Source organism: Anas acuta, chromosome 16, assembly GCF_963932015.1.
Source record: "Anas acuta chromosome 16, bAnaAcu1.1, whole genome shotgun sequence".
In the NCBI taxonomy this organism is placed as follows: Eukaryota; Metazoa; Chordata; class Aves; order Anseriformes; family Anatidae; genus Anas; species Anas acuta.
In genome coordinates this window covers 12,030,376-12,047,228 of record NC_088994.1, presented here as the reverse complement: position 1 = coordinate 12,047,228, position 16,853 = coordinate 12,030,376, and the positions used below count along the sequence as shown (strand labels likewise).

Sequence of the window (16,853 nt, the reverse complement as noted above, 5' to 3'; positions counted from 1 at the left end):
GAGGAGTGTATAATTCCTCTGTAAAACAGTAGGTAACACCTTCTATTGGGAAGCGTTGCTCTGTCTAAATATTCTATCCAGATTCATATTATTAGTGATGAAAAGATTGAAAAGTAGGTGCAGGAGCAAGGAGCTTTTGGGCAGACTGCTTTCATCTGATGGTTAGTCTGAGGTTCACTAAGAAGCAGTGCTGGTTCTAGATGGTGAGCAAACTTGTCCTAAGCACCAGCACTTGTGCATGTTATCTGAACTCAGATACAGAAGACTGACCATGAATATTTCATTTTGGGTTCATGGGTGTTCACTCGGCCGCCCTTTGCTCTGCTTCCAGCCTGTGTCAGAGCTCAATGCTAGGGAAGAGTGCTGTCCCTGCATAGCATCTTCTACAGCCACAGTCAAGAACCCTGTCCTAGACTGCACCGACCACTATTCTGACCCAGTACAGCATTTCTTGTATTCTTAAAAGGATTTAAAACAAAAAACAAAACAACACAAACAAAAAAGCTAACCAAACAAAAAAAAAAAGTCTCAGTGCAGGCTGTTTGATTGAGTTAAGATGCAGACTTCTGTGGACAACTGGATGAAATGTGACAGACATTCACAACAGATCAATATGGGAAAGGCATAAGGAAGATGGCAGGGCTCAAGGGGTGTAGCAGCCCTCAGAAAAGGCTGAAGGCTTCACAGGCTTGATGTGGTGCGGTGATCTATGTCCAGTTGCTGGTTATGCAGTGATGGAATGGTTTGAGGATGATAATATATATATACTAGAATAAGGAAGTTAACACATGAACTGTCTCTTCGTTGTATACAGCAATCAGAAGAGCTTTATGCATAAGGACTTGACTGTTTTTAGTTGTAATTGCAGGTTTGCATACATGAACCATGTGTGATAATGGGATATTACCTTACTACGGCCAATAAGTTTCTCTTTGATTAAGATCATCTTACTGAAATATTTATGCAGACTCAATCGTGAAGCTATTGAACTGCTTCAAGTAGTTATGTGATGTGCTCTCTAGGGCATGTATAAATTGAGTATACATTATACCATAAATCAACTTGAATTCCAAACAAAAGTATGGGATTTAATGGGCACAAAGAATGCATTGTATTAGCATATAAACTCTGGCTACATTTAGAAACAAAATGAAGGTATCGTATTTAGCGTTACTTAGTCTTTGGTATTTATAGATCTGGCCTGCTTAGAAAAGCCATGGTAATTAATTCTAGGTGTTAAATGTTAAAATACAAAGCCACAAATTTGGTTAAAAAATGCCGTAATGTTATAAATAAACAAATGGCGTAACCCATTAATTACAGCATGAATTGGGCAGCCCTGAAAGAGAGTTCCAAACCTGAAGAATGTGAAAGATTAATAGTTACTTAGCTACCCACTAAAATAAAGTGAACAGTTTCCAGATAAACGTGACTTCTAGCATTATGTAACTCATTACATTTTACAAGTGTGGTGCAAACATTAATTGATTGACTAATCTTAAAACATCATCATCATTCATAGCTGAAGTGTGAAGGCTTTAATATTTGAAAGACATATGAATTTATCTGCATTGCACAGAGAATCAACTGTGTGCACAATTTATTATGTGCACAAATTAAGTCTGAGTACTTGCACTTATATGCAATCAAATTTGCAGTTTACTTTTTTTTAAATTAAAACTTCTAATGTTGAAGAAAGATAAGACAAGGTTTCAGTACTCTGAAGACTAGGTGATAGCATTTCCATTCTGTTCAAGTGTCCATACTGCCTGACTTAGTGGAGGAAGGCTTGTTCACTGGTCCTTTTTGTTGTTGGTCCATCCTTATTAAATTAAAAACTGGTCTATACATGCTTGTGCAAAGCTGAGCAGGGAGAAAAGGGGAGGGGAAGTGGTGGACAGCAGATATATTCTGATTTAAATTTTCTCTGTCAAGTTCCAAGCTACCTGAACTTATATCAAAAAATGTCTTTAGAAGGTCAATTAGTTGCAAGGGGTAAGGACATGTACTAAAACATAATTAAAAATCCCTTTCCATCTTTCATCAAAAAGCCCATAGCTTCTCTTTGTTCTCCTACTAGGTGAAACAACATCCAGCACAAAGACTCTATTTGTGAAGGCTTTTAACAAATAGAAATTCTTGTGCTAAATCTCAAAGTAGAAGACCAGACTTACCTGTGGCCAGTGTAACATTAGGCATCAAAGTACATTGTTTCAGAATTTTTCTCCTTAATTCAACCAACTTCCAAGATGTACTTGCCTATTGTTTCTACTGTTTCCTCTATTATTTGTAATAAGAGACATTGGAAGCTACAGAACAAGAAATTGTAGCTACATTAAATAAATTAATTAAAAAAAAAAAAAATCTACGTTCTCTAACCTTACAATGAGAATTGGGCCTTACAAAATCCAGAGTCAACCTCCAGTGGTGCCACTGGCTTCCTGCAGAAACTCAGGGAAGGCAAATTTATTACATCTCAATTCACCATGTGTAAAAATATGAGAAACACTTGTTTTATTCCACTGTTTTATGTCTTTTTCAAATTAGAAAAAACTACTTAAAGCCCAAACAGTTTCTCTTTATATGCTGCACAGCAGCTGGCACAATGGTGCATTATTTCAGTTATGGCCCATAGGTATTACTGAGACCAGAAATCTGTGTTTGGAGAATCTGAATCTTTTTTTGTAATCTGTGATAGTTCTTTTATGACACATAAAAACATCTGAAGAGTTAAGGAGGGAAACAGAAATGCCCTTTGTATTGAGTATAGAAGAGACCAGTAACATTTGAGAGAGATTGCAACTCTGAAAAAGGTCTTTTTTGCTCATACAGCTTGCTTTGATGGTTGTGTACTTAGGACCTAAAAATTCTTTAATGAGATGCAAATGTATTATTTGGTATCAATATTAAAATTAAAAAGAAAAAAAATCCTGCATTTTTTGCAGTGTGCAATGTCATCCGTGCTGCTTTTAATGCTGTAGTATAGCTGCTGCCACCAAACACAACTGTGATGAAGGAACTTGCGTGCACATAACAAGGCTCCTTCTGATGGACGAGAGCAGATTCCCAGGAACTAAAAACAGAACATTTAAAACATTCTAGAACTAACAAATTCTGATTCAACAAGGGAAACAAAGGATATGAGAAACTACTAGACCAGATATCAGTGAAAAGCTTTTCACTGATACATGACAGACTACCTAAGCTACTTCTGATACTCGAGTTTAGACCCAATCCTTTGTGTTTGTGTGCCCCAAGGATTTGCTAGTAGCACTGAGAACAGGAGAGCAAACAGGCACCTGGAGTAACAGAGCAGCAGCGCACTGGGGCTCTGTAACCAGGAGGAGCACCTCTGGGCTAGGAGATGCTCAGCTGCAGGACAGAACGAAGGAAGGAGTCCTGTGTGTGACAGGGACTTGGGGTTAGGGTAGATCAGCAAGGGACTGGGGAATTGATAAGAAAACAAGCTGCTCAGAAGCACAATGGCTCCTTTGTTAGAGGGTAACTAGCATTGTGCTACTTGGAAATACTGTGATGATTTTTCTGGTGCTGTATCATAAAAAACCTGCACATTTGACAAATAAATGTTTTAAGGAGTCTTACAGGAATGAAATTTGGATTTCAATGGAAATGGGATACTAAGATGGAATGTAAATTAATATCTGCATGTTTCTAGTCTCTGCTGAGTGTTCCTCATTATAGTCCCTACAGTATCACGCGAGGAACTAAATATATGTGGAGCAGTAAGTTTCAGTTGGGAGCCTGTTTGTCGAATTAGATCAGAAACATTCTGACTTTGAGTGAGAGAACTTAAAATATCACGAAGGTTCATATATATGAAAAATATGGTAAAGTCATAAACTGGAGCAAAGCTACTTCCAAGCTTATATAATTTTGGTCATAAATTAGTACTGTTGGGAAAGGATGTAAAAGACCTGGCACATTTCTTTTTTCAGAAGAAATATGATGCAAGGCAAACAAACTTTATTAACAGAATAGACTGGGTGATACAAGGAAATGAAATGGAAACCAAAATATTTCTGGTAGAAAAAAAATACATTTAATAATAGGTGGCCTGGCTCAAGTGTTAGTATCAAATTTGAAAATTTACCCAACAACTAAGCGTATCACAGATAAGACCGCAAGTCTCTGATTTACGGTGCAGTGACCTGAATGACTGCAAAAGGATGACAGCACCAGCCAACCGACAGGCAGGGCATGAGCAGCATCTTTTTCTGTCCTGACACTCACTCTGCTATTAATTGCTTTGAGTCTTAAGCACGTTTTATGCACATGATTACAAGCTGGATTTTTTTTGTTTGTTTGTTTTCCTGAATTATGGGCCTGGAATGAAGTTTTTTATAAAAAAAAAAAAAAAAAAAGAAATCACTGGAGCAGATTTAAAAAGCTGGCACCAGTTTGTGTCTACACTCCAGTTGCACCCATTTCTCTTTGCCTTTACTTTGCTTCTTACAAGCACCTGCAGCCCAGACCTACTATACTTGACTTTTAATATGTGTTGGGGTTCTCATACCTTCCCTGGCAATAGCTTCCAACATTGTGCAGTTTACCTGCTTAGTGTCCTGGTGCAGGAGGAGAAACTATGCTTTTCCTATGCATTCCAGTTGCTAACAAGTCCCCTAATGCCATGCACAAGACTCAAACTGAGCAAACTTGTTGAAGAAATAAGTGCGTCAGCAATTAGTGTTAATTAAAATCTTCATTGGCATAAAACAACACTAAAAAGTTGTGAGGAATCAACGGTAGGCATATGAAGGGAGCAACAATCTATCCAGGCTAACTTACAGCTTTAAAAATAATAATAAATAACAACAAAAAGCCCTAGTACGGAATATTCCTATCCTTGATGTTTTATTGCCTTGAGACTTGCCCCAAGCATTACTTAGATGCCTGATGGTCTTATACTGCCTGTGAGGCTCTGCTGGGTCACAGGTGATGACTGTCTTCAGCCCAGGCAGAGACAACATGACAGAAACATAACATGTCAAGCCTCTTAACATCCTAAAAAAAATAAAAAAATACAAGAACATTCCTGCTACAGAACTTTTGAATTATGATAACTAAGAACAGCGATGAAGGATTTTTAAGTTTTATGCAGTTTTCTCTCCTTTAGTTACTTCAGGGCTGCTGATTACACATATCAAAAGAAATAAAAAGGGAATTAGTGTCTGGCAACAAAGTAGTTGTACATATCTGGTACATATCTGGAACAGCTATCTTGAAGCAGCTTTAGCTTGACAGATCTTGAAGCACCCCACAGATTAGTGCAATGGCTGAGAAGCCTCCATCACTCTTCTCCAAGCAGCATTCTAGAACTCATGTGAATACAGCTGTTACTGAGATCTAACACTGCTGCTGGCACCAGAGCAGCTCCGTGCCTTGGTACAGCTCCTGTACTGGAGGAGACAGAGGCCATGGTAGACCATTGGCAACCTCCAGTGAAGATCTCAGTCTTGCTGCTCCTGAAAAGTCATTCTTTAAGCGCATGGTGTCAGGGAGGAAAAGTAGCTGCATGGAGAACAAAATGCAATGTATGCTTCTACAAATTAAGATGGATTTTTTCCAAAAATGAGGGGGAAAGGGCAATATTTTCACATTGTATCAGTTGTTTGTCTCTCCTCAAGTACAGGTAGCTTTGACACAGTGTGCTCTTCTTCATTCTGTGGAACTCCCTCTTTTATGACTGTGAATCAAATGAGGCTGTCCATCTTTTTTATGCCCTTTGACTGCTGGAAGGATATAATGAGAGCAATATTTTGGTTTCCTCCAACTGTTTCTCAAATAGATGGTAATGTTCAAATCTGATTCAAATTTCATATCCCTGTCCTCTTTAGACACTCCTTTCTCTCTGGATCCCTCCCTGGAGAGATGGAAGAAGGGAAAGAAAGGGAAAAGAAACAGAAGTCTGATCACTGGAATTAATATCCCTCTTTGTGTGAGGTTTTCTTGAGTGATTGCTGTCCTGTGCCATTTGACTCAATTTCCACCACCTTTTTTTTTTTTTTTTTTTTTAAATTGGAACTTAGCTAATGTTTTATCAGTTTTAAGCTTTCATTACTGCTTCCAAATTTCCCCTTGAAGTTATGGAAGTATGTGGTATTTTTAGAATAGTTTTTCAGCTCAGAGCTAACCTCAGATTTACAATCAAGCAAGCTCCATCATTACACCTAGAATCTGATACAATAGCATTTTCTGTCCTTCTCCAGAACTCAGTGAAAATGATGGGATTTTGGACAGTTGTCTTAATGGCAGCAGGGAAAGATCCTTCTGATTTTGGAGATCTCTTCTATGAGGATTTACAGATTAAGGTGGTAATTGCGATTCTTCTTTGTGAATCTGGCATTAAGTCATGACATAATACGAAAAAATGAAATTAACTGTCTTAAAAACAGTCCAGTCTTAAGCCAGTCTCTAATTAAACAAGACACAAATATTTTTATGTGGGTTTCTCAAATTCAAGATATATCTGAATCAGGACAGTGTGCTTTGGTAAAGAATGAAATATGAAAACCAGCGTTTGCTGGGCTTGCTCATAAAATATTGTTCACCAGCCATAAGATAGTTTGCTTAAATCGCAGGCTGAAGTGCATTATTTTATTATCTTAAAGGAGATAATTACTAATTCAATTAAAACAAAGGAACACTGATTCTTTCCTGCCTTTCTCACGCTGTTTCCAGTATTCCCTATGCTAAGAATAGGAACTATATGTACCATTTAAATGCTGGAGGAAATTGCCTATTTGTCAGTGGAGCCTGCCACAGATAACTTAGTCCATATTTTCTTCTCAACCATGGCTGTGGTGTCTTAATTGGTCACTGTGAGGAGCTGCTGTTTAATTAAAGTTGCATATGAAGAATCTAAATCAGCAAATTTGTATTTCTGTTTTAGAATAAGTAGCTATTAAGTGCCTCTAGTCTAGCTTACTGAACACCTTGTTTATTTTATTTACTACAGGAACATTTAATAAGATGAGATTAATGTGTTAATTTTTTTTTTTTTTTTTACATGTTATGAAATTCACTGTGGTCTGTAAAGATTACATCTTTTCTAGTAAACCAAGGTTATAGAATAGCTTTTCATTTCTACAGTGATTGCTTTGTAAAGAAAATCACAGTAAATAATAAGCTTTATCATGAAGTCTTGATTGTTCAAGGCTTGGAGTAATTGCAGCTGCTGCTGACATCGGTCAGGATTGTGAATGTCCAGAACTTTTCATATTTTTTTTCTACCTTCTTTCCTTTCATAGAAAAGATCTAAGGCTATTTGAACCAGACAGTTACTTAGTTATTTCATTGTGGAAGAAGAGCAAGTCCTTAAAAAAAAAAAATCTTTTCTCACATGGGAAGTTCCCTTTGAGATTTGACCTCAAGCAGCAGTTCATCAAATAATTGCAAATGAAAGCTAACCAGATGACAATAGGAAGGTGAACTGACACTTGCCATCTGCAGTCTGCTCATCCTAAGTTCCTTGAGTCTGATGTTGATATTGCTCAGTATCACCTAAAAAGACATTATATTGTCCAGTGATAAAGGCTTTTGAACTTGCAAGACAGCCAGCAAGTCATGTAACCATGCTTTGTACAGTCAGTACAACTGTTAAGCTGGTGTTTTGAGAGAGAAAGGAAAACGAAGCATCGCATCGGAGAATTTTCTTAGATTAACACATGAAAATCACAAAGAGCTATATGCTTCCACCTCTACATTAGCAGTTTAGCATCATTCTCCTGGATAAGGCTTGGCTAAAAAAGAAAAAAAAGCTATAATTCTTCTGGTCAAGAATATATATAAAATATATAAATAAAAAAATATATAAAACAAACAAACGTGAACACCAGGAAAATCTTTAGGAGATAGGTTGACTTCATCTACCACCACATTTCCAACCATAATATCCTTTCATAGGGTAGACCTAGCCAAATGAATTGGTGCAGAATAATTCTTGACCTCGTCATGCATTCAAGACAATGTTGCAAAACAAGACTAAATCTCTGGTGAGAATACAGCATGATTCCAACGCCATACAAAAGTTGAATTGTTTTTGTAGTGACTCTTCAGTGACTATTGTTTTGCTATTAGCTTATTTGTCTTTATGATTTAACCATATATGAAAATGCCTGCTTATGCATTTCATTATGCATTATGTTCATTATTAAACGAACAAGGAATCCTGCACATTCAAACTTACTTCTCTACAAGACTTGTCTGTGAGCAGGATTGGGATATAAACACAAACTTCTTACCATTTAGTGTTCCTAAGACTTTCTTTTGACTTGAGAGTCTGTAGATGATTATGTTGATAATTTAATGACAATGACAAAGTTGTCTTCCAGAATAACATCATGAAATAAAGTACAATGGTAGTTTAGCATATAGAATGCTTACAGTATTATAAATTACGTTTCAGATTTTGAGTAGCTGATTGCATTAAATTACTCAGATTGATTACTTACAATATGGGTAAAATATTATTTAAATAAGTAATTTGTGTTCATTTTATTATTAGTTTAAAACATACAGGTGCTCAATACTAATTGATAAACAAATTTAAATTAGTATATGGAAAACCTGAAAAGCTTACCAAACACACTAACTCTACTACCAACTATTTATACCTACCTGGATAAAACCCATAGTCATTTATCACCTTTTGTTTCTCTCCACGTATTGTATGTATACAATGATACCATAAAAGACATCTTTTCTTGCATATTAGTATAGCTTCTGCCATGCAATGGGACACTGTCTTATCTGATGAAATCTGTATTGGGGGGAAAAATGCTGCTTAGTATTGGTAGCTCCTTCTCCTTACAAAAAGTAGAATGTTTATATCTTTGTCTACGTGTCGGACATGTTGTGTACTTTCTTTGTTGTATATTTCACAAAGGTCAAAATAGTTGATTAGCAGAAAATAACACATAGGATTAAAAGTGAGATTGCATATATCTTCTTTTCATTAGCCACTTCTGCTTTCAGAAATCAAACGGCAGAAACATACATTCCTTTCAGGCAAGATTGCCCCTTTGGGAGTGAGTCGAGCAGTTCACGTTAGAAGAGTCCTTTGTTCCCTTTACTTAGGGTATCGGAACAGTTGGGCATCAGAGATAAATCATCTATTGTTTTCCTTAATTTAATTTGCGTTTCACTCCAGAGCAAGGTGCTCAGAATTACTTGAGAAGACAAATAAATGAGAAAACTTAAAATAGTTAAATATTAATATTCTCATTGGCTCAAAAGGAAGCAGCGTAGCCAGTTTATCAAAAAACCTGGAATATCTTATTTACTCAGTAACCTGACAAGGGCCAGAACTAAAGTTCAGTCCAAGACTGCATCCAGGGACTGTCTCTTTCAGCCTGATGGTACCTGACCCACACGCCAAAGCCATTCCTAGGTTTAGAATTCATTGTAACGGGTAGAGATGATCAACACCCCATTCATTGTGTTCTGCTATGTTGATTACTCCTTTTCTCCCAGCAAAACCTTCCAGCTCTTGCATGAAGATCTATTCATATGGCCCAGTGCTTTTTGCCTTTGCTTCCAGCTTGTTGTTGGGCCTCTCCTTGCAATCACATCACATTAAAGTGATGCTGTTATTTGTTGTTCCCCCCCACAACTCTCTAAAGGGGACATCGCTGCTTAGATTCTGACAACGTGAAACGACTGAGTCACCACCAACAGACATTTTTTCAGTTAAGCTGAAAATTTTCAGTTAAGCTGAAAACATCATTAAGGAAAAAAAAAAAAAAAAAAAAAAAAAAAACACACACCTCATCACCACATCCTCCTTAAGCACCGCCGATTGAGCTGCGTGCCCCCAACACCCCCCTCCGCGACCACGCTCCCTAAGCCGATTACACCGCTCCCCGCCAGGCGAAAATTACCTTCGGGGGGCAGAAAGCCCCTCGGGCCGCCTCGGCTTCCCCCATCTCCATGGTGACCCCGCTCCCCCCCCACCCCTGCCCCGCAGCGCCCCGCTGCCCGCCGGCCGCCTCGCCCCGCCGCTCCCCGGGGGCTGCCGGTGCCCGGAGCGGGGCGGGGGGCTCGGGCCGTTACCTGCGGGCTCCCCGGCGGCGGCAGCGGCGGCAGCGGCGGGCTCGGTGAGGACGCTGGGGTCGCTGTGCGACCTGCCCCGCGGGGGGAAGCAGCCGGTGCCTTCTTCCGACGCGGCCATCGGGCGGGGGGGGAGCTCAGGGGCGGGCCGAGGCGCTCATGGAGCCGGCAGCGGCCGGGGGATGGAGGGGGTGAGGAGGGGGGGGAGAGAGAACAACGGGAACGGGGCCGGGGGCACGGGGCGGGGGGCGTCAGCCGGGCAGCGCCAGCCGCGGCAGCATCCTCCCCGGCGCCGTCGAGCGGGCTACGGCGGGGCGCCTCCGCCGGCAAGCGGCAGCTCGGGGGGCGGCTCCGACCGCCTCAGGGGGGCGGCTGGGCCATGCCGCCGGCCGGGCTGGGGATGAGCCGGGCAGCCAGCCGCCGGCCCGGCCCCCCGCCGGCACCTCCCGGGCTGCCCCCCCCCGCCGAGCGCCGCTGCCGGGGCCGCCTCAAGGCGCCGCGCATCGGGATTCTCCCATCGTGCCCCGCGAGCGGCACGCTGACGTCACGGCGGGGCGGGGGGCGTTGGAGGTGGGAGGGGTGGTTTGGGGGGGGGGGGAGCGCCGCACCTGCACCGCACAAAGGCGGAGGGAGCCGCAGGTGCGCGCCGCCGCCGCGCGGCCCCGCCCCGCTCCGCCGCGGGGCACGTGATGTGGGGAGGGGCCGCGCGGGCCGCCCCGCCTCAGCCGCGGGCTGCCTGAGGAGAGCTGGGCGCGGGATGGGGCGGCCGCCTGAGGGGAGCACCCTGAGGGGAGCTTCCACCCCTCCGCCTCTGGAAGTTCACAGAATCACAGAATTTCTAGGTTGGAAGAGACCTCAAGATCATCAAGTCCAACCTCTGACCTAACACTAACAGTCCCCACTAAACCATATCCCTAAGCTCTACATCTAAACGTCTTTTGAAGACTTCCAGGGATGGTGACTCCACCACCTCCCTGGGCAGCCCGTTCCAGTACCTAACAACCCTTTCAGTAAAGAAATTCTTCCTAACATCTAACCTAAAACTCCCCTGGCGTAACTTTAGCCCATTCCCCCTCGTCCTGTCACCAGGCACATGGGAGAACAGGCCAACCCCCACCTCGCTACAGCCTCCTTTAATGTACTTATACAGAGCAATAAGGTCACCCCTGAGCCTCCTCTTCTCTAGGCTGAACAAGCCCAGCTCCTTCAGCCGCTCCTCATAGGACTTGCTCTCCAGGCCCCTCACCAGCTTCGTCGCCCTTCTTTGGACCCGCTCAAGCACCTCGATGTCCTTCTTGTAGCGAGGGGCCCAAAACTGAACACAGTACTCGAGGTGCGGCCTCACCAGAGCCGAGTACAGGGGGACGATCACCTCCCTAGCCCTGCTGGTCACAGTGTTTCTGATACAAGCCAGGATGCCGTTGGCCTTCTTGGCCACCAGAGCACACTGCTGGCTCATATTCAGCCGACTGTCCACCATCACTCCCAGGTCCTTCTCTGCCTGGCAGCTCTCCAAGTTGCCACGGCCAGGGGCTGAACGGCACCTCCGCTCGGGAGGAGGGTCCCTGGGCGCTCATTTCAGTCATTTCTGAAAGCTCGGGGCAAATGGAGCAGTTTGGTGTTGGTTTAACTATTAAATCTGGCGTGTCTACAATACAAAGTCCCCTTGTCCTTTTGTCTTGGAGGGGTTTCAGTTGGCCGAGTGCGTGCCTTGCTATAGGCAGTTGTTGTGGGACTGGATGTTCCCCGAGGTTGGTGTGGCCCCAGTACGGCTGTCCTGGTGGTCTGCTCGGGGCTGGGGCAAGCTGTTGGCATAGCGGCACTTGGGTACTCCATGATAACAAAAGTTGAATAAAACATTTATAGCAAAATATCAATGAAGTCCTTGATCAATGAGTACTGTCCCCTCTGGCTTTGCTTAAGGCAGATCCAAAGGAAAAAGTAGCGTGTAGGGTAATGTAATCAAAGCCGTACCCTAATGAGATGGAGTAAATTAAGGCAGTGAGGGTATTTGATAGCTTTCTGAGAGCGTAATGTTGCTATCTTGACATATCTTCAATGTCAATTATTGTAATTTCTTCCAAGCCTTTTGAGTTAAACGGCTCATCATAATTCCAAAAGGACAGCTAAATGAGCCATTTTTATCACACTATAAAACATTCCCAAGGAATCAAATAAACAATTAAAAACAGAACATTTTGTTTAAGGGATGGTTTAAAGATATTACAATGTTATTTTGTACCCTTTTTCTCCTAGAGCCAAGCTTTTGAGTTGCCGTGACTCAACTTTGAAAGGCAGTCATGAACTCTAAAATAGACTTTTCTGTGGATACAGAGAGCCGTCTGACATAGGTACTGAGTCCAGTTCTCAAGATAGAAATCTACCCCATATAGTAAAGTAATAAGCCAAGTCTTCTGTCTAGTCCTAAAAAGTCATAAGTTTTATTTCTTTTCTTTAGGTAGCTTTTGGGTCATGCTAGAAAATGTTGATTATTTCTAGTGAATTCTATGAAGTTCTGTCTGTACTAATTGATGCCCCTTCCTTCTGCAGTGAAGAATCATATTGATTTCTGGTATAAAATGTGGACTTCCATGTCAGATTTAGGCATAAGAACAAGACAAATGTATTAAAATAGTTTCAGCCCAAGAAAGAATATCTCCAATATGATGTTAGTAACCTCTAGAAACACAAGACAAACAAGATGTTTGTTTTATTTTAACCAATGCGCATACCACTTGCCTCTGTAGTGGGCACTTGATAGGGTCCCCTTGGATCATAAAATATTGTCAGGTAGAAATCAGCCACACAAGGCTAGGATCTGCCTTGCTGATTCAACTTAGTTAAAACATTTCATTGTCTCTCATTCCTGCTAAGCCAAGCATCAAGAGGCTCAGTTTGGGAATAAATCCTAGGCGTTGTGCGTGCCAGCTGACAGAACTGCCCCTAGGCCGCCTTGTTTGCAAATGAGCCATCATCACATTTGGGAGAGGGGGTACAAGAAAAAATGAGTTGTGTTAAATTGTTTAAGCCTATGTTGCTAAATAAATTTTGCATGATTGCATTTCTTTTTGTTTCACGTTTCATGTATAATAATTACGACGATGATGATGGTAATGCATCTATGTGTACTTTTCATTTCCTGACGTTAAAGTGGGTACAACCTTCTTTCTGGGGGCAAACCAAATCCTTTGACAGGAAAAATAAATGTGAGGTAAAGTGTTTTCTTCACATCAAAGGACCAATGCCAAAAGGAACAGAGCAGTTTCACAGAAGTAAATAAAAGTTGATAGAGGCAAGCACCAACCAATATATTGTATGTACACTTATTTATAAATCCCTCTGAAATTAAAATGAAACTAAGCCTGGTTCTAGCTGTGGGTATTAACACTTGAAAAATTGCCCTTAAGTTCCCTTTTGCTGTGTGATATTCCATAAATGTCGCAAAAACAAATATTTGCAGGATTGGAACAACTCTTAGTAGTAACATGATTTTCCTTTTATTTGCTGACTGTAGCAGTCTTGTGGTAAACAAGTTTGCAACATTTTCCAAGAAAGTACAATGATCTGATATCTTTATTTCTCTCTCAGAGGATCTGTAGCCTTTGATATTTATGATGAAGAGTTATGAAAGTTTTCAAGCTTAGTGGCAGATATTTCTGCAATTGGAGTCCATTCAGCTGGGGAAAAAAAAAAAAAAAAAAAAAAAAAAAAAAGCTTCTTAAAATGACATATTCACGTAAGGAACACAAAGGGGAAAACATATTTTGCTTGATACATATTCTCCAAACAAACTAATGCATATGCACTTGATGTACCTTCCCTTGATAATTTATAGAAAAGGAATGATACAAGTGGTTGGCATGGTTAGAGTCTTCTGTTTCATAGACAGCTGAACTTCTGTTTCATGATCTAGCTATGTAGAGCGAAATCCTAAGTTGTGTTAGAAATAAATAATTCTCTGAAGAGAAGGAAAAAATAGGTGAGTCATGACAGTACTGTTTCTATTGATTCAGCAGAATATTAAACAGCCTCATTGTTGGCAATCTGAAGACTGTAGATAGCTCTCATCTTTCTGTGCTATTATTTAGAAAAAATCAGTTCAGAATACATTTGGATCAACAGCATCATCTTTCATGTTAAAATTGTTTTGATGACCGAGGGACAAATAGCCTTGCTCAGAGCAGTTTTCTTAGATGCAACACAAGAAAGCATTTGTTCTGTTGCTGAGTCTTAACCTATTTTTTTGAGATTTTTTGCCAGCCTGCTGTGGTTCAGTATGCTTATACTAACAACAAAGAGGAGCATTCCAGTGTTTAAAAGGCTCTTGTCTCTATTTACTTCATGTTTGTATATTTTTCTTCCTCAAATGCATTCGTGGTAAAGAGGGCATACGGCCTATTTTGAGCCTTTATTTGTCAAGAAGATAAATGCACATCACTGAGTACACACAGAAGTATCATTCTGCAGTCACAACTTTGTCAGCACAAAGACTTGAAAGATGTCTTCTCCCAAGCATGATGATGTACTTGCTACTATAGAAGCCAAAAAAAAAAAAAGAATAAGCCTGAGGGACTTGTTTATTGGTCGTTTCACGTGCATATTCATATTTAACATCTCGGATACTCAGGAGCTATTCTAGGAATCACCCATGTGATTTTCTGATTTTCATGTTTGCTTTCTTCCACAGCTCTAGTGCTCTGTCTGTCATTTTATAAGTGAAGAAGAGGTGGGCAAGAAACGTGAAGCAAGACACTGCCTGCCTTCTTGACAAACAGCTCTTCTCACACAGTCCTTCCACGCCTCTGTGCAATGGCAAAGGGAGGCTGAACATCTACTCTGTAACCCTGATTCCAAACTGTGCGGCTTATAATAGTAACAGCAGCATCATATCTGTGGTGAGGGAACTCCTATCTGTGCCACACAAAGGCCCAGGGGGAGTTTTAGGGACGTGATTGCTGTGCCTAGTAGCTGTGTGTAAGGAGCAAGGAGCAGGCAGCTGTGTGGGGAAGGCGGGGAGGACCCCTGCAGTGCTGTCAAGGCCAGTGATGCCAGGGGAGATGCATGTGGAAGCATAGCTTCTGCCAGTTCAGGCTTCGAGGGAATGAGTCTCACTTTCCATTTTTCTCCCCTTTAGACTTCAAAACAGCTGAGTAAAAGGGGAGTATGCACAACTCCCATGGCAGGTCCAAATCTTCTTCCTTTCTTCATTACCTTTGGGGAATGAATATTCTGTTTTATGTGTCTATTTTATGGGCACAGTTTTCTCAAGGAATACAGCTGGAAGTTCCTCATCATTCTCATTTGCATCCTCTAAGTATTCCATGGTCCTTCTCAGATATCCAAAAATATGAAAAACTGCAGACATGGGGGGTCTGAGAGCTATGGCCAGCGTCACTTGGATGGCAGGCTGTACTCATTGCTATGGGAAAACCCATGGACGTGCTTCTTATCACACCCACAGTCTGGGATGACAGGAATGGCCTCATCCCCTGGGAGGGAACCTTCCCACTGCCTTCATTTCACCCTCCCTGCAGGAGCCCCCTCCACACCACCTTTGCCACCAGGAGCCACCCGTGGGACTGTAGCGCAGCCACTACCCCACAGCACCAGACACGAGAGGCATGTGGCACCACACCCACAGGCACCTCATGGCCCCTAACAGCCCCAATGGCCCCAATGACATTCCACTAGAAAATATAAATGAAGAAAGAAGACTTCTTGTTTTGCTGTTGGAAGTGTTCCTATTGTAGAAGCAACACAGCCCATATTTTCCGGAATGCACCATTATCAGAGATGTCTTTTCTTTTTATGATTTATTGTATTCAAACAGTGTATTCTGATTAGATCCCACCTTGCTGTTACCAATTCTGGAATATTTTTTATTTATAACCTTTTCACCTTAATTCAAAGAGCAAAGATCTTTGAGTTGTCAGCAGAAGCAGGAAGGGAAGCATGGTGTTCTGTGATACTTGGATGAGAGCTGGGGAATCTTTGACATAGAGCTGCAGGACAGAATTCTGATTCCACTCATGTTGGTTTCAAGTTTTACTTTACTGGTGTTCTGATGTCATCTGTATATCAGTTTAATTTCTTGTGTGACGCCTGAGTTTGACAGGTGCTTCACGCAGACCCCAATCCACAAGAAATTTGGCCATTGCAGAGTTAAAATACTTTGGAGGCCAGTGGTAAATGAAACTAGTGACAGAGCTTCATTCAGTAAATCACTGTTTGCAGTTCTTGGGGACCTGAAATCTAATGAAGACCATAATAGCCAGAAGTTGTGAGCATCTCACAGAAAACACAACCTCATATAACTGGGAGCTACCATGGGCTCATCTTCATGGGGGACATACAGTAAGTCTAGTGTTGGTCAGGAGCTGAGAGAATGAAAGATTGACTTGATCAGAACTCTTAATAAACAAGGTCTAAATTAGCTGCACAGTATCTCTTTTGAGATGGTAATTGTGTATTATGTGGCTCTTCAGAGGCCATAGACTTGGGTTCCAATTCTCCTACTCGGCTGTTACCCAGTGGAGCAGAAGGGGCAGTGGAGCTGCAGCACGCGGGACTCATTTAAGAGAATTAAACTTGACTTTTTTGCTTCCCTAGGGAGGAATGCAGTGGTTCAGTCTCTGTGATCTTTTACTTGATCTTTCGTACTTGTCTGAGTACTCCTGTGTGCTTCTTGGTTTTATATATGTCTGGGATAGAGTATACTTTAGGATGACTCCATCCATTCAATTTACTGCTCACCAATTCCTGAAGGAAAAGTTGAGAAGGGAAAG

At 41.6% G+C, this 16,853-nt stretch overlaps 1 protein-coding gene across 2 annotated transcripts in view; it reads right to left on the bottom strand.

Moving 5' to 3' along the window:
* Window positions 1–10,636, bottom strand: part of PHACTR3 (phosphatase and actin regulator 3) — a 104,719-nt gene extending 94,083 nt beyond the window's left edge. The window contains exons 1-2 of one of the 2 annotated variants that reach the window (XM_068700064.1): window positions 10,072–10,634; window positions 8,638–8,779 (exon numbers count right to left, since the gene is read on the bottom strand). In XM_068700064.1, the coding sequence (XP_068556165.1) occupies window positions 8,638–8,749 (112 nt within the window). In that variant the 5' untranslated portion in view covers window positions 8,750–8,779; window positions 10,072–10,634. Of the gene's footprint in view, window positions 1–8,637; window positions 8,780–10,071 lie in introns of both variants that reach the window. The other variant, XM_068700063.1, reaches the window with a different exon arrangement.
* Between the last annotated feature and the right edge of the window lie 6,217 nt (window positions 10,637–16,853).